Source organism: Orbicella franksi, chromosome 3, assembly GCF_964199315.1.
Source record: "Orbicella franksi chromosome 3, jaOrbFran1.1, whole genome shotgun sequence".
Classification (NCBI taxonomy): Eukaryota; Metazoa; Cnidaria; class Anthozoa; order Scleractinia; family Merulinidae; genus Orbicella; species Orbicella franksi.
This window is the reverse complement of record NC_138147.1, coordinates 28816707-28839365: the sequence shown is the minus strand read 5'-3', so window position 1 is coordinate 28839365 and position 22659 is coordinate 28816707. Positions and strand designations below refer to the sequence as shown.

General features: G+C 39.4%; 3 protein-coding genes and 1 pseudogene across 3 annotated transcripts in view; all 4 read left to right on the top strand.

Moving 5' to 3' along the window:
* LOC145481893 (uncharacterized) overlaps window positions 1-22659 on the top strand; it is a 287663-nt gene that overhangs the window by 78187 nt on the left and 186817 nt on the right. The gene's annotated exons all lie outside the window — the stretch shown is intronic.
* LOC145481850 (uncharacterized) overlaps window positions 1-22659 on the top strand; it is a 51085-nt pseudogene that overhangs the window by 19546 nt on the left and 8880 nt on the right.
* LOC145482935 (putative skeletal organic matrix protein 5) lies at window positions 3053-5281 on the top strand. Its single transcript, XM_081461572.1, has 2 exons — window positions 3053-3212; window positions 4763-5281. The coding sequence occupies exons 1-2, from the start codon at window positions 3150-3152 to the stop codon at window positions 5279-5281; spliced, it is 582 nt and encodes a 193-aa protein (XP_081317698.1). The 5' UTR covers window positions 3053-3149.
* On the top strand, window positions 16190-17722 carry LOC145481898 (uncharacterized). Its single transcript, XM_081460461.1, has 2 exons — window positions 16190-16655; window positions 17381-17722. Exons 1-2 carry the CDS (start codon window positions 16346-16348, stop codon window positions 17626-17628), a joined length of 558 nt encoding a protein of 185 aa, XP_081316587.1. The 5' UTR covers window positions 16190-16345; the 3' UTR covers window positions 17629-17722.

Sequence of the window (22659 nt, the reverse complement as noted above, 5' to 3'; positions counted from 1 at the left end):
AAAACAAACATATTCCGTACAATTTTGAAAGCTAACATGACACAAGACACCAAAAGGAGAACTCTGCATTTAGACTATTCCAAGTTGTTCAAAATGCGTTCTGGTACGCGACTTGTCCGTTGTAAACAGCTAACTTAGTCTGAAAGAGCTTCGTTTTTTCTTAAAAATAGTGAGACACATTTTTGGGCATTGCGGCTACTCACCAACATATCCAAACGATGTCACGTCATGTCGAAGAACATGGGAAAACGAGTCTGCATTGTCGTACATTTTGGCTTCATAGCGGTCAGCGGTAACAGATCGTAGAGATTCGCGGGGCCGGCCCGCGGGGCAATGTTTCTGCTACACTCCACGCAAAACTCGAATTTGTTTTACTCCAACGGTAATATCCAATGAAAGGATAACAATTCTAAGCTGTAAAAAGTAGTTATTTTCATTAAAACTCGCGTTTTAAACGCGAAAATCGATTATTAAATCTCGGCATGTTTTCGGTTTTACTTCATAACATTGTTCGGAAACCTTCCGAATAGTCAAGGAATAAGCCCTTTGCAGCTAGGCCATTACGTGACCTATTTTTCATAAAATTATGGGCTATAACTTAACGAATGCCAGAAATGAAAAAAGCATGTCGAAAATATCAAAATGGCCAAGTTTGAGGCCCCCATCATTAAAGAATGAGATTTTATGACAGTCTGAATTTTGTATGAAAAAGTTGTTGGAGAGCAAGGTCTTGCTCTCCAGCAACATTTTCCATACAAATCCTCTAAATTTTCCGAAAATTCAAACGGTCGTATAAACTTACTCTTTAATGCCAGGGGCCTCAAACTTGGCTATTTTAGTATTTTCGATGCGCTCCTTTCGTTTCTGGCATTCTTCAAGTTATAGCCCATAATGTGAAAATTTTCTTGGAAAAATTTGGTCACGTGACGCAGCTGCAAAGGGCCTATATGTTACTTCCTTACTTCCTTGCTTCCTTGCTTCCTTGCTTCCTTGCTTCCTTGCTTCCTTGCTTCCTTGCTTCCTTGCTTCCTTGCTTCCTTGCTTCCTTGCTTCCTTGCTTCCTTGCTTCCTTGCTTCCTTGCTTCCTTGCTTCCTTGCTTCCTTGCTTCCTTGCTTCCTTGCTTTCTTGCTTGCTTACGCACCCGATGACATATTGGTGACTGGCTAAAGCCAGTAACCGCAAAAAATGCCCGAGAGGACCTGGATCAAACACCACCACTGCATTTCTGTCAAGTTTTCATCCCAGTGATCGTTATGATCGCTGAGAGTTGTTTCCATTTGGTTTGCGCATGTCAGCTGAACTTTTTTTCAGAGATGGTTGAGTCAGTCCTTCTTAATTAAGAAATAAAAACCATGCGTCGTGTTTCTATCAAGTTTTAGTTTAAATCTACTAACGTTCTATCACGAATGCCGTTCTCTGATTGACTACGCTGCTCACTAGCTATTCTGTTGTAGAGAGTGAGTAGTGTGGAATTCGAAGTTTGTGTTTGTTAACCAAATTTCGGCCACTTCTTTTCGTTTTCGAGGTCTCTTTGAAGAAGATTTAGATAAATTTTTGAACGACTAGTAGATTTATCCTAAAACAATCAAATTATTCGCTTTCGATTTCTATGCGTGATAGCTGACGAGGGCAACGCCCTCGTCAACTATCACGCGACAGAAATTTCTAGCTCATAATCCAATTGTTTTTTAAAATAGAAACACGAGTGAAAGTCTGGGAGAACGAGAAATGCTGTGAACGGGAGAAAATTACTCTTTCCTGGTCCCCCGATGAGACTGCATCAGAAATATGAATTTCTTTCCACAGCTTTTTCGAGTTATGTTATATCATACTTTTTCTTTTCTCAGCTCTGGCGTCCTGCAAGGAACTGTACGACGTATACAGGTAAGTTACAAGTAAGCTACTGTACCAACAAACCAATCCTGGCAAGGCTCTGTTGTTTAGACATTTAAGTTTCAGTTCCATGGACCTTTTCCGATATCTTTGCGCTGAAAATTCACACCTGCACAGTTAGTTTTCCACTTATGCAACAGCTCTTCAGTGGAAAGTTATCTGAAGAAGTTTTTATGATTACCCATTTGTCGAAAGTCCGTAGTATTTAAAGTAAAGATAATCGTATGAATACGTTTACAATTAAGGATTTATGCCACGATTGATAATTTAAAATTCTCTCAAAAATGTACGAGCCTGAAGGCGAGTACAAGTTGAAATAAGTTGAAATATCCTAAATTGCTCGTGCTTTATGTGACTGAGACCATTTCGGACACTTGCTTTAATTTGCACTGCATGGGGTGAAAATTAAAAGTTAACGATAAATTGAATTGGCCTTCTCTCAGTCAATCTCAGTTACATGATAATGATTGAAATTCAAATTGATTGAAAAGCACTGCGTTTTCAAATTTAATTGTTGACTGTCCATAACTGGAGTTGGGTTTTGAGATAAACTTTTTAAAACAGCCTTTAAAACCAGACCAGATTTCACGAAAGAGGGCCAACTAATTGGAGTTCATTCAAAACTAGGAGGAAGCAATTTTTCGGTCAATGAAATACGTATTTTACCTCAATTGCTACTAATCTCGTAAACTGATTGGCTAATTTGCCGTTGTCGATAAGAGTCCAGACAACGCTGCTGACGTCAATATGTCACGCTCTTGGTCACGCTCTGAAAAAAAAAACATTTTCTTTCACGTCGATATTGTGGTAAAAAACAAATCGAATGTGGTTTAGCGTTGTCTGTACTCTTATCAACAACGATATGCGTCATCACAGTGGTCAAAATGTTGTGGACTCACGGGGCGCAGCCGAGTGAGTCCACAACATTTCGACCACTGCGATGACGCATAACGTTGTCGATAAGAGTACAGACAACGCTACGCCACATTCGATTTGTTAAATTTAGAATTTTTATTTTGGCCGTCATATTTAATAGACCAGCTATAGTTCTTTAGAGAAACGATGCAAACTATCTTGTTAAGCATTAAATAACATATTGACAAGAACGCAGAATATAACTCTTCAACATTTTCTCAATTCAATCTCAATTTTTTCCAGTCAATGTCGTTTGAAATTATTTACATGCAACAGGTCCAACGTGAGTCAGCTGGTTACGTTATACATTGACTCAAAACCAATTTCTGTTTTCTGTCACATGGGAAATTTTGAATGTGGAGATGGAGGATGGACACCGGTCATGAAGATTAACGGAAACAAGGTATCACATGAATCACCTCTCTGCTCGTACTCGCCGAGAATCATTATCTGTAAAACTAAACATGGATATTTTAGCTGGAATGAAATGAATTTGCTATTGTTGAGAAGACTAAGCAAACGTTTCTGTACCTAATTTTGCAAATGTCAACACAAGGTTTAATTTTTCACGCAACCCTTTCTCCTCGGATAGTTTTGGAAAAAAATCGTTTATTACATTAAAATTTTATGTTTGTAGAATCAACAAAGCAGTTCCCTATATGGACTCCAAAGTGAAATGATTTAAAAAAAGTGTTAAATGTTCTTCGAAAGAGACACCCAATATTATAAAATGAATAGAACGCTAGGAAAAGGAACTGAAGAAGTATATATATTATTTTATTATATAGCCACGAGTGTTTTAATTAACAAATAAAGAAGCCTAAGCGTTCAGCTTTTGTTGTTGAATAATTTTTTGCATGAAAAAAGTAGGGTCACCGGTATTGACTTCGTGGATAAGGAATTTTTAGCACGCGTTGTATGCGCAAATTAAAATCTCGACTTTGCAAGATCGCACTTTGCGCACGCTTGAAGGTGGTAGGCTCCCGCAATTTCACTCGAATAAGCATAAGCATAAGCGGAAGAAGAGTACCATAAATACCCGAAGGTGAGATTGGGCTAGTAAAAAGAACGAAGAAAACTTGAAGAGTAGGTTTTTGCTGCTGTTTTTAAAATTAAAATCGATCGCAACATCACACAGCGCTTCAAAAGAATGCTTTATTCATTTGAATTGCCTCAAGGATGGATGTTTTGTTTTCGAAGGAAGAAATTACGTGATATCGCAAACAGCTCACTAAACTTGGCGGGAACACAGTTTCACGAAGTAGGCCTCGCGCCGTCATGTTTGTTGTGAGTCATGCTTTTGCAAACTTTAAATCTCGCGACCCATCGGGTGATCGCGTGATGCCTCGCGCTGAAGTGCGCGTTAGAGCCCAGGCTTCTCAAGGAAATGTTACTGTTTTGAGCTACCTTAAGTGGCAGAAGAAGGCGTCAATTAACCTATATTTTATTTTCGCTATTTGAGGAGATACCGGCGAACTTTATGCAGGGGGTAACCCTGCGATAGACTAGCATCCCATCCAGGGGGAGGGGGATAGGTGGAGTAGAAATATTCCTAGTCGCCTCCTAGTCGAAATCGGAGAAAAGCGCCGGCCTGGTGGGCCACTTGGCTCGTATGCAGACGTTTTTCATTGGAAGGGCTGTTTACAACTACATTATTGTTCAACAGACCGTCGACGAATAATATTTTCATCGCTAACTCGAACGAGTCTTCTTGAGTACGATTCCAAATAATTTTTGACACCGTAGATCATAAAAGAAATATTATGTAAAGATCACAGATAGCAAGGACGGTCTGACATATTGACATTGTGACAAGTTTTTGAACAATAATGTTAGTTAATACTACATATTGAAGAACAGGAAAAACCAGAAACCAGAAAGGTCTAATATTTCAGTGGTGGATAACTCTGAGGGTTAATTTTTTTTTTTTTTTTTGGTAACTTTCTTTCTCAGACAACTTTGCATTATGACTCGTCGTACTGGAGCGATAAAAATGAATTCAACCTTCCTGGAGGGGAGACTGGGTTTGACACACAAGAGATCAAGCTACCGACCTACTGGAACACATCCTTTTCCAAGATCTGTCTTGGTATGAAGATCGGCCAACAGAACAACTTCATTGTCATCAACAAGAAGGGCAACTCTCTGTACTCACTGATCGCTGACGGGCAATACCGCACCACCTCACTGGGTCGTAACACGTGGAAGAAGCTGATTGGTTCTCAGGCCTCATTGCAGCTCAACTGTAACAAGGAAGGGTTCAATGCTGTAGGTTCTTCTGAATACCATTCGAAAGCAAGAATCGGCATCATTAGTAACGGGCAAAATGACTGCTCATCCTCTGATTCCAGAATAGGGTTTGGTACAGGAGGGCGAGACGATAACTCCAACACCTGTGGTAATGAAGCAACGTTCTCACCGGATAATGGCGACAGACACATCAAAGCCATGGGATACATTATTGTACAGTGAGAAGGAACTGATACGGCGAGAGCCATTCAATTCATCGATATACTAATTTTAGTGACAAAGACATCGAAGTCATGTCAGTTCCAGTTTTTCTTTTTCTTTAGAATGTTTATTGAAGTTAGTTTTTTAGATGTTACTTAAGGTTCCCACATAATTATAGACTTTGCGTGTCGAATTGTATTTACAATGTTAACGAGGAAGGCGCAGTACATTTAATGCACTAATATAACATGAGTTGGGTCACGACAGTTTTTAGCTTTTTTTCAGCGATTTTTGGATTGGTTCCTATACAACCACTCTCTTTTGATATCAGTTGATATTAAACTGAATAATGGCATCAAACAAGTAGGCCTAATTACGGTTTTCGACGCCATCTTGACGGGTAGGAAAATACAGTTTTTGTCTGGGAATCCGATGGCAAATAACTTCTTTCAAAAATGGAATTTTACACAATTTGTGAATCGCAACGTTAAAATTATATATAAGCAGAAGATTGTATTCACCAAGTTTGAAGGATTTAGCTTGGCTAGAAGACGCTCAGTTTATTTTTCTGATTTTCTATACATTTTTCTGTAAATTTGGCTGCGTAGACGCAGTTCGCGGGAAATTTTTCTTAGACAAATGTATGGAAAATTAAAAATTAACTGAGCGTCTTCTAGCGGCAGCTACGTCCTTCAAATTTGGTGAATACATTCTGCTACCTAGTATGGTAAAGCTGTGATTCATAAGTTGTGCTAAATTCAATATTTTTTTTATTAAAAACTTGTTTGCCGTCGGATTCATATATATACGCTCGATTTCCAGCCGTTTGTTTATTACGTATCACTTGTCCCTGATGTCACATCCGCTTTTTATGCAAATTACCATGCGAGCAGCGCGGGGAGAAATGGCGGAGGTTGTTACTCCAAAAAACAATCCAAGGAAAAGCGTAACACTAGAACAGGAACTTACTTCGAAGCTGAAATTCGAAAGAAATCGCAGCCAGCAAGAATCTGGACCTGAAGGGTAACAACAATAACGATATTTATTGTTACATGTTTACAAATTCATGTAAGTGGGTAAACAAACATTTTAAGTTAAGTCAAAATCGTCTTCACTGAGCCCGAGTGGCCGAATGCAAGAGAGCTATGCAGTGATACCAAGGAACTTAAGCCAATATTGCTTCTCCGGTCTGCCTCTGTTGTAAGACCTCTGCAGCAAATTAGAGCTTTTCCTTCATACCATAACGGTTCTACCACTTTCGGTAGCATCACTGAATGTCTCTAGTTCTGCAGGATTTCAAAAGCGAAAAAGCTCCCCTGTGTAAAGTGTAGGCAAGAACTCTATTTCCTTATTGGGAAAAAAGATGCCAAGAGCATACGGTTGCCACTTCCTCTCCAGATTCTAGTGAACCGACAACTAAGTGAACAAAATTGCCTGAAATGTTTGGGTAAACACTCGGGCGTAATAAAACTCGTACCCAAGCACATGGTTTAGTGCTACTAAAGAGATGATAGGCGTTTCCTCGGTGGTCCGCATGCTGCGAATATGCCAAGTTAATAGAAAACATGTACAAAAGAACATGCATCACCTTTAGACTTATAAAATTTATGAGGCTTGCAAGTTTGTTTTCTGAATCCTCTAAATCTGGATCGTAATGCAAAAGTAAGGCGCCCTTTGCTGTAATGTGTTGTTGTGTGTACATTCCTAAATGCCATGACAGACATGACAACACTACTACTTAACATTGGAATAGAGCATTACTGCAGTGCGCAAGTTAGGTGTGTCTCCTCCTGCCATGCCACTCTCCTAATGGTATGCTCCAATGTTTCTTGAAGGGATTACGGATATCAGGGATTGTGGCTGTAACCCCTTGACAATTACCTGCCATTCCGCGTGCGATTGTCGCTTTTTTCAAAAATTCTTCTGTCGCCACCTGATCTAGTTAAAGGAGCTCAATCACGGTTTGCACATCTTGAAAGTTTAGCCTAAATTATTCAAATTGGTCGTTTGCAATCCGTGTCAATCTTTGCCATCCTTGACCACCCTTGTTCCTCTATGGTTTATTATTATCATCTCTTTGAAGTTTTTCTATCTTAGTAAACTATTATTTTCAGGTTCCTTCCATTTAAAGGAGATTTGGTACGTGGCCAAAACAACTCAACACCGTGTCTAAGTTCCTTGTAGCATCCAAGACAACTATTTTTTCTGACAGTTGATAATAATTTTATGACCGCGTCCGTTATGTACAGGTGACCGCTATATGCAGGTTAATTTAACAGTAAATATAAGTGACGATTTTTGGGAAGTTATTCAGTGACCGTTATACACAGGGTGACCGCCATATACAGGGCCGTTATATACAGGTTTGACTCTATTTCTTTTCTGATTGGCCGAAAGCGTACAGTAAATTTTCAACATCAGCGCCGGCCTGTGACGTCATCTAGCTTCAGATTATACAATAATCATGTCAAGGACTCTCAAGGTCACGGGTAATCATGTCATGTATGACCGCGGTGCATGATTTCTAAGGGTAATCATGTCAAGTTCGCGCGCTTTGTGTTGCTTGCCGTCAGTGAAGAATTCTTTCGTTCAATGTGCAATAAAACAATTATTAGGTTCGGTTTTTGTGATATCAGCCTTCGGCTTCGGCTGATAACCCCTACGGCCCTACCTCGACCTTGATTATGCTGGATATCACAAAAACCTCATCCAATAATTGTTTTTATAACATAGCGCGGGCACTAGTCCTATCTAATTCCTATTGTTGAGCCATCATGAACGAAATCTCTATGTACGCACGGCCGTGCGTATATATAAGATGACGTGTGCAGTTTCAATTTAGCTGCAAAATCTCCGTCGAGTTTAGTGCAAGTTCCTTTTGTTTAAGTTTCGGCAAAGTGAAGATTATTCTGAACAATCCAAACTCTACTTCGAGCCTTTGACTTTTCGGCAAGCTAATATGTTTACTTACACCTGAGTATTTTGATTTTGTTTGTCTACATTTTCATTTAGTATTTTTGACTCTTTTCTTTGCCTACATTTTCATTATAATTAATTCGAAGAAGCGAATATTTCGTTGACAATTTCATAAACCATGTTAAGCGTTTTCGTTCAACCGTTGTTCAAGTTATTGTGGCCTGTTAGGATCCTAATGATCTTTGTTTTCCTTCACCATGCATTGTGAGAACTTTGTAGTCAATCACAAATAAAACATGTTTTAGCGCCCAAGTTGTTGTCGCCATGTTATAAAAGAATTGGTTCATGCTTTTAGCTGTGCGTATATCGAGTCATGGATGCACTTGGGAAGTTTGGAGAGCACTCAAGAAGCTACTGCTCTCGGCTATCGCCTCGAGCAACTCTGACGCTTCTTTCGTGCTCTCCAAACTTCCCGCATGCATCCACAACTCGACGTACGCACGCTAAGCATGAACAATTCTTTAATAATGCGAGTCACGCGTAAGTTTTCCGCGCATGTTACTCGCGCGTTGCGTGGATGTTTTCTTGGAGTATTTTGAGGAAAAATCACAAAGTTTGCCCATTTTTGCTAAATCTTTTTATATATATATATGTTAAGAGCGAGAACATTAAAATCAGTCAGTCTTTGTCCCCACGTTGTTGTAGGAAATCTTAATTATCTACAAAGCACAATACGATTCGAATGAGAATCGATCATTCTTTTAAAGAGACCTTACATCACGTTTTTTCCCGCAGCGAGATTTAATGGCGCTCAGTCAGGGCATTTTAAGCTATTTTAGCCACGTGCAAAATTGCCTTTCAATTGAAGGAAACCTGAAAATAGTAGTCGAGTAAGATAGTAAACACCAAAGAGATAATAATAAACAATACAGCTGGAAGAACAAGGATGGTTAAAGATGGAGATGATAACTTGAAAAATTTAGCCTAAATTTTTCAAGATGCGCAAACCATGACGTAGCTCCTCTAGTATGGTGAGAAGCACGTGGGGTCCTTATTTGTCACCCACTGGTTGATCGATCGAATGACTTTTTTTAAACCCTGCGTTGACAGGGTGTGAAATCTTCACAAAACGCTTACAACGAACAACAGCTTGGGTAGTCTCACTTTTTTCACTCTTCAATCGAGTTTAAAAGGTAATCCTTAGATTCTGGCTAAAGCTAAGTATTGTTCCTTAATGTATTACTGACATCGGTACAAGTGTTTTGGGTTTTCTTGGTATTCGATTTATATTTTACTGTGGTTTATAACATTGTGTTCTTGGTAAAGCGTAAACTTTAACTAAACGTAAACGTGGAACTTTTGTTTTTCCTCGAAACATTACCTCTGTCAAATCCGGCCCTTAGAAAATGAAAAGTGATTTTCACTGCACACGCGAGAAAAAAAAATGGCATTTACAAAACGTGAAAAAAATCAATCCTTGCAATGATATTCAATGTGAAAATTCAAAATAGATTTTCATCTCAACCAGGAGGCGAATAGCTTTCCGCTCTTCAGCAATTATCTCCTAATTTGCCAACTGTTTGCTTTATTAGTTCCGGTAAATACACTTTGTTATTTTTGCAGTCTTTCGAAACTCTTATTCCCTAACAAATGAGGAGAGTTTCAGCTTCAAAATTTGGTTCCATTGCGGCAAAATGGTTAGCATGCCATCGATTTAATTCATTTAGGACACGAAGGTCCACAGTGGTCTTTCAGAAGCAACATCTGTTAAAGGTACAATTTACTGTACATTCCCGCTCACTTCTATAGAAAAAATTCAGCCATATAGACTCTACTGCAATTGATGTTAGCTTGTAACATAGGCTTACAATGACGGAACCGTATTTCTTTACACAATGGCGTGAGTTCATTTGTTTAGATTTGCCAAGATGGGAGCCTAAATCAGTTCAGCCTGAAGCAAATATCTGACCTGGGTCAAACATTTATTGACCCTTTCTTCTGTCATACATAGTAATTATTTTATGTGCCAAACACTAAGTCTGTTCCAGAGCAGGAACTTTGTCAACTGAAGATAGATTTATTTATCAAAATCTCAACACTGAGTGTATACTTCTGAGATTTGATTGCTGGGTCACTGCTGAAGAAGGCAGTTTTTACGTATGTTCCGCTGGAATTGTGAAACAGGTGCCTTCAGTGAAATGGATCTTATTAGGAGACACTAAAAAACACAAAGAACCCATCGAGGAAACTTTCTTGTCAATTGTCCCGCAACTGAAATGTTTACAGTCTTTACTATGGGATAATATTGATACCTTTCGAATGAATTTAAGAGATGAAGAAATTAAGCGAAAACAGCTACTGGGGGCTCAAAATCAGGTTTAACATGTGTATAAAAATAAACTTTAAAAAATATTGAACTAAATCACTTTTACATGATTCGTTCCAGCTTCGTTTTCTGCTAGTTTCAGCACGCCTCGCCACAAATAAATTTATAACTTGAGGAAGTGCAGTTGATATGCAATACAAATGGAAAAATAAAAGATGTGATGAAATATTTCTTTTTTCTCTTTCAAAGTAGAATTAATTGCTTTGAAACACAGTGGAAGCCAACCCTATAATAATAACCATTTTGTTTTTACCAAAACAAAAACTCTGCCAGTTCCTGGGTGAATTAGCGGGCTCCAACGTTATTACGAAAACGTATGTTTTTAGCTTAAATACTGTCACTTGATAAAGCCTGCATCGACATATTTGAGGTTTTAGTTCGGGTTTTGTTGCTGTTGTTCTTTTCTTTTGTTTTATTGTATTTTATTAACTTTTGATTTTTTTTCACGGAATATCATGCAAATTCTAACTGAGTAGTGCAAACGCAGTTTAGGCAAGGCTATGGCCAGTTTCAGCTGAAGTAAAAATACCGTATTGTAACCTACGTTTTCTTCCCAGTCAAACAGGCACTATTGGCTTAGTTCAGGGTATATATAAGACGAAGATCGTCTTCAACCGGTTTTAGAAGTATAAGCAGTAAGGATTTACGTCAATTCTTCCTAGGCCATCACTGTAAATTTTTTGTGTAATGATCTTCATTTTTTTGCGCTCCTTCCCCTTGAAAACCAAACACATTCATGGCCTGACAAGGATGACAAATTATTAAAACACCTGAGATGTATAAGCCGCGCGAAACGTTCTGTGTTTTCGTTTTAAACTGTTCTATAAAACTTTTAGTCATCCGTATCAACACCAGCGTTTTATAGCTAGGGCTTTTTTAAAATCCTTTTTTCCTATTTTCAGAACTAATATATTCATCTACATCCTTCGAGAATAAAGTTTGGCAAATCTGTACTAAAGGAGCAAAAATCAGTTCACTCCGTGAACATGCTTTGGTTTCTACTCGGACTCGTGTTGACATGGCGTGAACAGGACAACGCCATCGCTGTACAAGGTAAGAAGACAGTTCTTCAAATAAAATTTCATTTTTTCGTTAGTTCTAAACGATTGCTCAGAAAAATGTCAGTTAAGGCGAACACATGGAATAGTGGGGTTTACTGCAAGGCAAATTGCAAATGGTGGCAAAGATATTATGTTTATTTGCTATTTGTTTCTTTCAGTTTAAGTGGCATGCCTGAAAACTATCTAGGTGTCGCTAAGCTCATTGACCACTATAAACGTTGAACATTTATAACACTTTTTTTAACATTTCACTTTTTTAAGCAAATACATATTTTTCTCCGACAGGATGTGGTTCTGTGGTAAACAACTCGTTGAAAAGTCCCGGATATCCAAAAAATTACCCAAGTGATCTGCACTATATGTATTCCATTCATATCCCACAAGGCAAAGCGCTGAACATTTTATTTGAAGATTTTCCCTTAGAGGAAGATTATGGACTTTGCTTGTAAGTGTCTCTTGAAGAATCAAAAGATAGTTTTTTCCTATTATTACAGAGATCTCGCATTTTAGTTTACTAACTGTGACAAAGACAGATATTTTGTAGATACTGCTTCCAGTGCTGTTTCTTTACGGTTTTAACTAACCTTAACATTACAACTCTGATGAAGGTAGAAAGAAGCCACCGAAAATTTAGTACAGAAAACAACAGATCAGTAACAAAAACCCTAACGTTTCGTGATAAAATTGTCAAGGTTTAATGAGGAACCACTTTGACAATGTTATGACGCAATTTACCATCTATAAGAGGACAGACGCATTAAAACCTGACGTAAATTTGTTAAATCCAATCTTCTTGCCACCCTGTAACTAATATCCTCTATCCCCTTTGCAGCCGCTTGGGCCGAACTCGACCCCACGTGTCCGCGTAATACCGACAGAAATTCCTTTCTTAAAATACACCAATCACTGGCTTGATTTCATTTCCTTGCCGAGGTTCGTGCCAAAATGTCTGCCAATCGATGGCCGGTCAGGGTTTTCTTGAGAAAGAAAACATCAAGACGGCAAGCTACGTTGTATTTGATGCAGCTTATACAACAACTAGGCACAGATTACAGTGGCAAGTAAATATTGCAGACGCGGGGGACGGGGAGGGTTGAGACTTCGGTCCGAGTGCCTGCGAAGGAGACTAACAATACACCTCTTATAAACTGAACTATCTGAGGACAGTGCTGGGATAATTTCAGACCTTGGTCTATTTTAATTTGCACTGATATTGCTGCGCTCGGTCCGTGGTGTCAAGATCTCGGGTTAATATACTAAAAGTACCTCCTTGCGTTTTATTAATAGTATGGTTATTTTTTTTTGTTTACTGCTGCACAGTGTCTAACACTCGTCTCTGAATATTGCTCTCGGCAACCTCCAGCACGAAAAAAGTACTCGCAAAATTATCTTCGTTCCAAGATCTTATTGTGAGATATGAGCTATTATTTTGTGATATGAGATTCCTTTGAAACCACTCGTACTACCCTTTGAATAGAAAAACGTGTACCCAAATACATCAATGACAAATTGCGGAAAGTGATACAAGACTCTAAGGAATTTCCTGTTTATTCTGATACTCAAAGACAAAGGTTTCTTTAAGTGTCTTAAAATTCACCATCTTTATTCACTTATCAAAGGTGTCTTTGCGGCTCATTTTAGAGTACGTTCGATTTTTCTGAGTGCATGTCCAAAAATTCCTCAAAAAAAACGATGGTTTATATCACTAAACCCAGGCACAGTGTTGTCTGTGGTTTGTTTGCGTCTTACGCTTAATGATTACGATCAAAGGTTGATGGCTGTCGGGGAAGTCATTTCCCAGATGAAACAAAGAATGGCGGAAGAAGAAGAAGAAGAAGAAGAAGAAGAAGAAGTAGAAGAAGAAGAAGAACAACAACAACAACAACAACAACAATAACAACAACAACAACAGTTGTATCGTAGCGTATTTTTGTAGAGTGAGTAATTATTCTGAAACTAATTATAGTATTGCAGTGAAAGTAGAGTACTGTAGAGAAAGAAGAAAATTGTAGAAAGCAGAGTTCTGAATTGTAAGTTATTTAAGTAATTATACGTTTTGGAAATTTATAAACAAATCAAAAAAATGCGAACAGCAACAACAAAACATATACGACACACACATATTATACTACATAAAGGTCTTACGCGATCGCATAGAAATAGCCACAACCATAGCTTTGTTTATCATTGACGTGATGAAGACAGAACAAGCAGGTACTAGTTTAAGGTGGCCGAACAGTTTCGCTCGCGCTTTTGCTTATGCAATTCAGCGCGCGCACAAGGATTGCAAAAAAAACACGTGCCGTCAATACAGCGATCATTTTATTTACTCAACACCCGCAGTATCTGTGCTATTTTTCTCTATAATTGAACGCAGCGTATTGATGGCTTTAGTCTTTTATTACAAAGATATGTTAGAAAAGGTAACGATGCAAAGAACCCAGCAATTCTCAGCTTTTTCTTTCTTATTGAAAGAACCCAGTTAAATGCAGCGCATGCGTAGTACGTCAAAAAATTGCGATTGAATGAAAATTGCACTCTCGGAAATACACCTATTTCTCGAGAACCACTCATTAGAATTTCACGAAATTTGGCACGACAATAGTTTAGGAAATAAATAACCGGAGTATTGAACATAATTGAACTTTGACAAAGGAAATTCTAGATATTCCAGTGAACCTTCAACAAGGGATAATTAAAGATGTCTCTGTTAAATTATTAGCAAAATGGTGTTAACTTGTGAGAATCGTTACAAGCTTGCTGCATGCAAATTTTAAAGAAAATCTAATGACTAGACTTTCTGCAAATAAACAAAACCGATTTTAAAGGCCTGTTTATATTTATTCATGTTGCCATGGCAACGGCACATACGTCAGCTTAACCATCAAAAAACCAAAGTTTCTGTTGTTAACTAGCTTGCTGCCATTTTTGACGACCGAAGGATCAAGGGTTTTAGAGAAAAAGGTCAATAAAACACAGGTATCAAAAACTGTGTTCAGCCACCTTAAGCGACTGTTATGCACGACACGACCACAAAATTAATAGTTTGAAAACGTCTGCGAGACTTTTTCAACTTGACATCACTACCTCTGTGCCTAATCCATTATAACACTCTTTCTGTAGTTTCGGTGCACTTAAATGTAATTTTTAACAACAAAAGACCAGTTTGATACTTAGGTTTCAAGCAATTAATCCGCCAATCAATCAATCAATCAACCAATCAATTAATCAAAGACTCAAAGTATGTCTTTTAAGTTTTTACTTGTCGGAGTTATGTTCATGATAGTTCCCTTTTAAGAGCAGATGTTTAAGAACCATGGACGTCAACAAGAGGTAGTGTTCTTGCTCCTAGCATGTTTCACCCCAGTTCCGCCAATGAGTTGCGGAGCCCTGAAGTTTTAGTGAAAAGACGACAATGGGCGCCACGGAAGACAACATTCAACATCCCGTTTATGATCACGTTGTCTCTCAAAAACTTCCGCACGCAAAAACCATTTAGGCTTCATTATAACAGCTTATTGCAGCTGGTACCAGCTGTTTATGCTCATTTAAGGCTGAGCGATTGCATTGGAAGCAGTTCAATACAAGACTATCACAGCATCTAGAAGAACTGCTATCTTTCAACGAGGTACTAACGAGTATCCTGTCATTGACCAAAATTAACAGCTACCTTTATTGAGAAAGTGATGCATATCGTTTAATCCATATTTGATATTTTATTACACCTGCAGGAACCTACGATCCCTTTTTCGTGCTGCCGCAAAAATCTTGGAGAAGAAAACCGAAAGGTAGGCAGCAGAAGGGTTAGTGTAAGGGGCTGGTGACGTGGAGGGAGGAAGGTCCTATCACCTAGGAAGAGACAACTTTTCGTTTATGTTTTACCAGCAAAATCTTCAGTTAGATGGTTACCAAGTGGAGAAGAAAAACAAGATGAAATAGTCGACCGTCTTGACATCGCCATGTTTGTTTGTTTTGTTTTGTTGTTGTGTTTTGTTCCGACTTCTAGGATATAGGTGCACAAGGATCGTCTTAGCATAAGGATCGTCTTATCTCTCAGCTACAAAGAGCCTAGCGCTTGAGAGAGTTTTGTGCAAGGGTCAAAGGTAAACTGAATACAGAAAACGTAAGGTGCTAGGATGAAATCTTTCAGAGAATATTTCGTACTCGTGTTGCTTTCTACAGAACCATAGAAAACTATGCAAACAAAAACTAATAAAATATATAATGATAATGATAATAATAATAATAATAATAATAATAATAATACAAAAAAGTAAAGCAAATAAAATGTAGAATCAAAAGGGATGATTATTTTAAAGATGTAATCTATGTGTAAGCGCACGCATGCAGGCCTTTAAACGCAAAACTGACAATTTTTGCTGCACTAAATTGCCTGCCTCCGTATTCGCGGGAACGACCAAACAATCTGTACCATATTAATTACAAGATGACGGACTACAAAAGTGTGTCAAGCGTTTCCGATCTTCGTCACATGAAAGGCCTAAGTGAGGAAGTATTTAAAATGCCAGTTAAGCCCAACAGTGATCCAGGAACATTTTGGCGGAGGTTCGTGAAAATCGGTTAAATCTACGAGTCGTAAAGCCTCAGTTTCCAGCCCCTAAAGCTTTGCGAACTGAACGATGTTTGAATTTTATGAATATTTCACTTGAATTCATTATTTTATATCTGGGTCAATCTCTCCCAAATTGATAGACCAGGAAAATGCTGTGGACTTTTCCAAGTTTCTTCTTCTTCGCCGGCTTCTTTATGGATTTCGTAGCCGCTGGTGAGCAATGCAGAGAGGAACGGAGCATAAATGGGATGGCTCTACAGGGATTCGTCTTTAAAAAGTTTCCCGTAAGAGCCTTTCACGAGTGTGACATCAGCTGTGAAAGAGAACTCACCTGTCAAAGCTATAACTACGTGGTGGGGGAAAATTCGTGCGAACTGAATAACCGCACCAAGGAGGCAAGACCGGAACATTTCCGCTTAGACCCGGCACGTGTTTACTTAAAACGCTTGAGCAACCGGGGTAGGTACAAACCTATTACGAAGCTTTAGCAAAAGCAAGTAATTAGGGAGATTAAGCAACTACGACAACGACGGCAACGAGAACGTCACTAAACAAAAGGGTTAATGAGCAAAACTGTGCACGTGCGTTATAAATCTTAATTTGTACATTTCTTTGCCGTCAAAACAACAACGTGAAATGACCAAGTTCTGTTTTGTCTAGCGAAAGTGGGCGACGACGACTAATTTTTCGTATTTCCATTTGGAATTGAACGCCGTCGTTGCATAAGCACGTTTTTAGAGCCATTGGCGCACCGAACAGATCTAGACAATCGCGAATTTCGCGTTTTTATAAATTCGTCGTTGCTTAAGTTCTCTAGTGTGAGAGGCGGACGTCAACCAGACGTCCAATACTCACTTCTTCGGCGCCAATTAGGGACTTAAGAGGAGGTTAAAAAGGGCACCAAAAGTAAGGACGTAAAATTATAGTTGTAGTTGCCGACCTTCCTTGGTTCAATATTAACTGAAATTTCCCCGGCCTGGTAGATGTTATTTTCCCGAGGGTTTGGTGTTAGTTGACAACCTTGAAAAGAAAAACAAATAAATGTTTGTTTTAGAACATGAAATTTCCACGGGCAGCTCATCAGCCTGTAGATCCTCGTTCGACAGAAACAAAGTTTATTATCATAACATAAACTACTGCATACTTAGTACATCTTGTAATATCATTTGTTTTCTCCATCAAAGCTCCTCTGGGCTCCATTCCAGAGCTCCCAGCGCACTCATGTCTGGAAATAAAGGCGAGCGAAGGCAAAGGCAGCGTTAGCAGCAAGTATTGGCTTGATCCAACCGGGAATGGAACAGCAGTTTTGCTTCATTGCGACATGAACTTAGAAGGTTCTTGGCAATCATCTTTCATGCCAGTCGTGTATAATGTTTTGAGTGTACCTTTCGTTTTGTTGCTGTTGATTGCTTCTTTGTGTAACATTAATTGAAACTCCTGGTTTACTCTTTGAGTATGAGAGCATTTTTAGTTTCTCATTGCCAAAGGTTGGGGTTTTTTTTCTTTCTTTTTTTTTTTTTTTTTTTTTTTTTGCCGTTTGTTATCTAGACGTCGATGAATGTATCACCGGCAACCATGACTGTGACGTGAATGCAAACTGTACCAACACTGTTGGCGGACATAACTGCACTTGTAAAGAAGGATTTGCTGGAGATGGTCGCTTGTGCTCGGGTAAACTGTGTATTCGTATAAATTTGAAAAAAGCTGTCATAATTGTTAACCTTCTTCTAAATATCTTTTCTATACTGTATCAATAAGAACACACTTCTCTTGGGATTCCGAGAACGCAAAGGGTTCGACTTATTGCTCACAAATATCAGGGGCGGGTCCAGGATTTTTCTTAGAAGGGGGTGCACCACTAAGGAATGGCGTTACTGACTAGTGAGGTAAACAAATTTTAAAAGGGTATACGAAGGAGAAGGCTTCATCTCAGGAGGGAGGGGGAGCACAACCCCTGCCCCTTCCCCCTAGATCCGCCCCTGAATATTGGCCGATTTGCGTGATAAGATTACGGACTCCTGGTTTACTCTCTGAGTATGAGAGCATTTTTAGTGTCTCATCGCCAAAGGTAATTTTTTTTTCTTTGCTCTTTGTTATCTAGACGTCGATGAATGTATCACCGGCAACCATAACTGTGACGTGAATGCAAACTGCACCAACACTGTTGGCGGACATAACTGTACTTGTAAAGAAGGATTTGCTGGAGATGGTCGCTCGTGTTCAGGTAAATTGACTTTACACCAAAGCCAGAACTGAAAACTGGAGTTCCCCAGCTCCTGTCAACTTTTAAACGTTGTGTGTCAAGTATTATTTCTCTTTTAGATATCGATGAGTGCAAGAAAGAAGGCCATGACTGTGACATGAATGCAAACTGCACCAACACTGTTGGCGGACATAACTGCACTTGTAAGGAAGGATTTGCTGGAGATGGTCACTCTTGCTCAGGTAAACTGTATGTTCGTATGAATTTGAAGAAAAGCTGTAGTAATTGTTAACCTTCTTCTAAATATCTGTTCTATACTGTATCAATAAGGACACACTTCTCTTGGGATTCCGAGAACGCAAAGTGGTTCGACTTATTGCTCACAAATATCAGGGGCGGATCCGGGATTATTCTCAGGAGGGGGTGCACCACTAAGGAAGGGCGTAACTGACTAGTGAGGTAAACAAATTTTAAAAGCGTATACGAAGGAGAAGGCTTCATCTCAGGAAGGAGGGAGGGAGGGGTGCGCAACCCCTGCCCCTGCCCCCTAGATCCGCCCCTGAATATTGGCCGATTAGCGTGATAAGATTACGGACTCCTGGTTTACTCTCTGAGTATAAGAGCATTTTTAGTTTCTCATTGGCAAAGGTTATTTTTTTCTTTGCCGTTTGTGATCTAGACGTCGATGAATGTATCACCATCAACCATAACTGTGACGTGAATGCAAACTGCACCAACACTGTTGGCGGACATAACTGTACTTGTAAAGAAGGATTTGCTGGAGATGGTCACTCGTGCTCAGGTAAATTTACTGAACACCAAAGCCAGAACTGAAAACTGGAGTTCCCTAGCTAATCTCACCTTTTACACGTTGTGTGTCAAGTATTATTTCTCTTTTAGATATCGATGAGTGCAAGAAACAAGACCATGACTGTGACATGAATGCAAACTGCACCAACACTGTTGGCGGACATAACTGTACTTGTAAAGAAGGATTTGCTGGAGATGGTCACTCGTGCTCAGGTAAATTTACTGAACACCAAAGCCAGAACTGAAAACTGGAGTTCCCTAGCTAATCTCAACTTTTACACGTTGTGTGTCAAGTATTATTTCTCTTTTAGATATCGATGAGTGCAAGAAAGAAGGCCATGACTGTGACATGAATGCAAACTGCACCAACACTGTTGGCGGACATGACTGCACTTGTAAGGAAGGATTTGCTGGAGATGGTCGCTCGTGTTCAGGTAAATTGACTTTACACCAAAGCCAGAACTGAAAACTGGAGTTCCCCAGCTCCTGTCAACTTTTAAACGTTGTGTGTCAAGTATTATTTCTCTTTTAGATATCGATGAGTGCAAGAAAGAAGGCCATGACTGTGACATGAATGCAAACTGCACCAACACTGTTGGCGGACATAACTGCACTTGTAAGGAAGGATTTGCTGGAGATGGTCACTCTTGCTCAGGTAAACTGTATGTTCGTATGAATTTGAAGAAAAGCTGTAGTAATTGTTAACCTTCTTCTAAATATCTGTTCTATACTGTATCAATAAGGACACACTTCTCTTGGGATTCCGAGAACGCAAAGTGGTTCGACTTATTGCTCACAAATATCAGGGGCGGATCCGGGATTATTCTCAGGAGGGGGTGCACCACTAAGGAAGGGCGTAACTGACTAGTGAGGTAAACAAATTTTAAAAGCGTATACGAAGGAGAAGGCTTCATCTCAGGAAGGAGGGAGGGAGGGGTGCGCAACCCCTGCCCCTGCCCCCTAGATCCGCCCCTGAATATTGGCCGATTAGCGTGATAAGATTACGGACTCCTGGTTTACTCTCTGAGTATAAGAGCATTTTTAGTTTCTCATTGGCAAAGGTTATTTTTTTCTTTGCCGTTTGTGATCTAGACGTCGATGAATGTATCACCATCAACCATAACTGTGACGTGAATGCAAACTGCACCAACACTGTTGGCGGACATAACTGTACTTGTAAAGAAGGATTTGCTGGAGATGGTCACTCGTGCTCAGGTAAATTTACTGAACACCAAAGCCAGAACTGAAAACTGGAGTTCCCTAGCTAATCTCACCTTTTACACGTTGTGTGTCAAGTATTATTTCTCTTTTAGATATCGATGAGTGCAAGAAACAAGACCATGACTGTGACATGAATGCAAACTGCACCAACACTGTTGGCGGACATAACTGTACTTGTAAAGAAGGATTTGCTGGAGATGGTCACTCGTGCTCAGGTAAATTTACTGAACACCAAAGCCAGAACTGAAAACTGGAGTTCCCTAGCTAATCTCAACTTTTACACGTTGTGTGTCAAGTATTATTTCTCTTTTAGATATCGATGAGTGCAAGAAAGAAGGCCATGACTGTGACATGAATGCAAACTGCACCAACACTGTTGGCGGACATGACTGCACTTGTAAGGAAGGATTTGCTGGAGATGGTCGCTTGTGCTCGGGTAAACTGTGTATTCGTATAAATTTGAAAAAAGCTGTCATAATTGTTAACCTTTTTCTAAATATCTGTTCTATACTGTATCAATAAGAACACACTTCTCTTGGGATTCCGAGAATGCAAAGGGTTCGACTTATTGCTCACAAATATCAGGGGCGGGTCCAGGATTTTTCTTAGAAGGGGGTGCACCACTAAGGAATGGCGTTACTAACTGGTGAGGTAAACAAATTTTAAAAGCGTATACGAAGAGGAAGGCTTCATCTCAGGAGGAAAGGGGTGCGCAACCCCTTCACTCTACCCTTAGATCCGCCCCTGAATATTGGCCGATTAGTGCGCTAACTTTACGAACATGTTACCGGTATGAGCCCTTCTCTATTTACCTAGGAAGCGGAATTATACGTCTCAGACGTCTTGTGCATCTAACATTACTGGACATTAAGAGCAGCCCCATTTCAATATCAACTAGACAGAGAAATAGTGGAAACGAATAAAGCCCTAGAAAAGAAGTCCTTTACGGGCACTAGTTATAGGACTGTACAAAAATATTAAGTTAAGCTCCACCAATCTTTCATTAATTGTTTTCAACACATTTTGTTTGCTTTTCGATGTCCAAAATCGCCCTGATATCGATCAAAAATGAGCGGCATGTAGATAGGATTGTAACTTTGAAAGTAGAGAGTCTCATGACGAACTAAGATGTACGTCGTATTTGTATTTCCGTTTTTCTACATTTAGAGTAATAGGAACGTGATTTGATTAGAAAACAAACATATTCCGTGCAATTTTGAAAGCTAACATGACACAAGACACCAAAAGGAGAACTCTGCATTTAGACTATTCCAAGTTGTTCAAAATGCGTTCTGGTACGCGGTTTGTCCGTTATAAACAGCTAACTTAGTCTGAAAGAGCTTCGTTTTTTCTTTAAAATAGTGAGACATATTTTTGGGCATTGCGGCTACTCACCAACATATCCAAACGATGTCACGTCATGTCGAAGAACATGGGAAAACGAGTCTGCATTGTCGTACATTTTGGCTTCGTAGCGGTCAGCGGTAACAGATCGTAGAGATTCGCGGAGCCGGCCCGCGGGGCAATGTTTCTGCTACACTCCACGCAAAACTCGAATTTGTTTTACTCGAACGGTAATATTCAATGAAAGGATAACAATTCTAAGCTGTAAAAAGTAGTTATTTTCATTAAAACTCGCGTTTTAAAGGCGAAAATCGATTATTAAATCTCGGCATGTTTTCGGTTTTACTTCATAACATTGTTCGGAAACCTTCCGAATAGTCAAGGAATAAGCCCTTTGCAGCTAAGCCATCACGTGACCTACTTAACGAATGCCAGAAATGAAAAAAGCATGTCGAAAATATCAAAATGGCTAAGTTTGAGGCCCCCATCATTAAAGAAGGAGATTTTATGACAGTCTGAATTTTGTATGGAAAAAGTTGTTGGAGAGCAAGGTCTTGCTCTCCAGCAACATTTTCCATACAAATCCTCTAAATTTTCCGAAAATTCAAACGGTCGTATAAACTTACTGTTTAATGCCAGGGACCTCAAACTTGGCCATAATAGTATTTTCGATGCGCTCCTTTCGTTTCTGGCATTCTTCAAGCTATAGCCCATAATGTAAAAATTTTCTTGGAAAAATTTGGTCACGTGACCCCAGCTGCAAAGGGCTTCCTTGCTTCCTTGCTCCCTTACGCACCCGATGACATATTGGTGACTGGCTAAAGCCAGTAACCGCAAAAAATGCCCGAGAGGACCTGGATCAAACACCACCACTGCGTTTCTGTC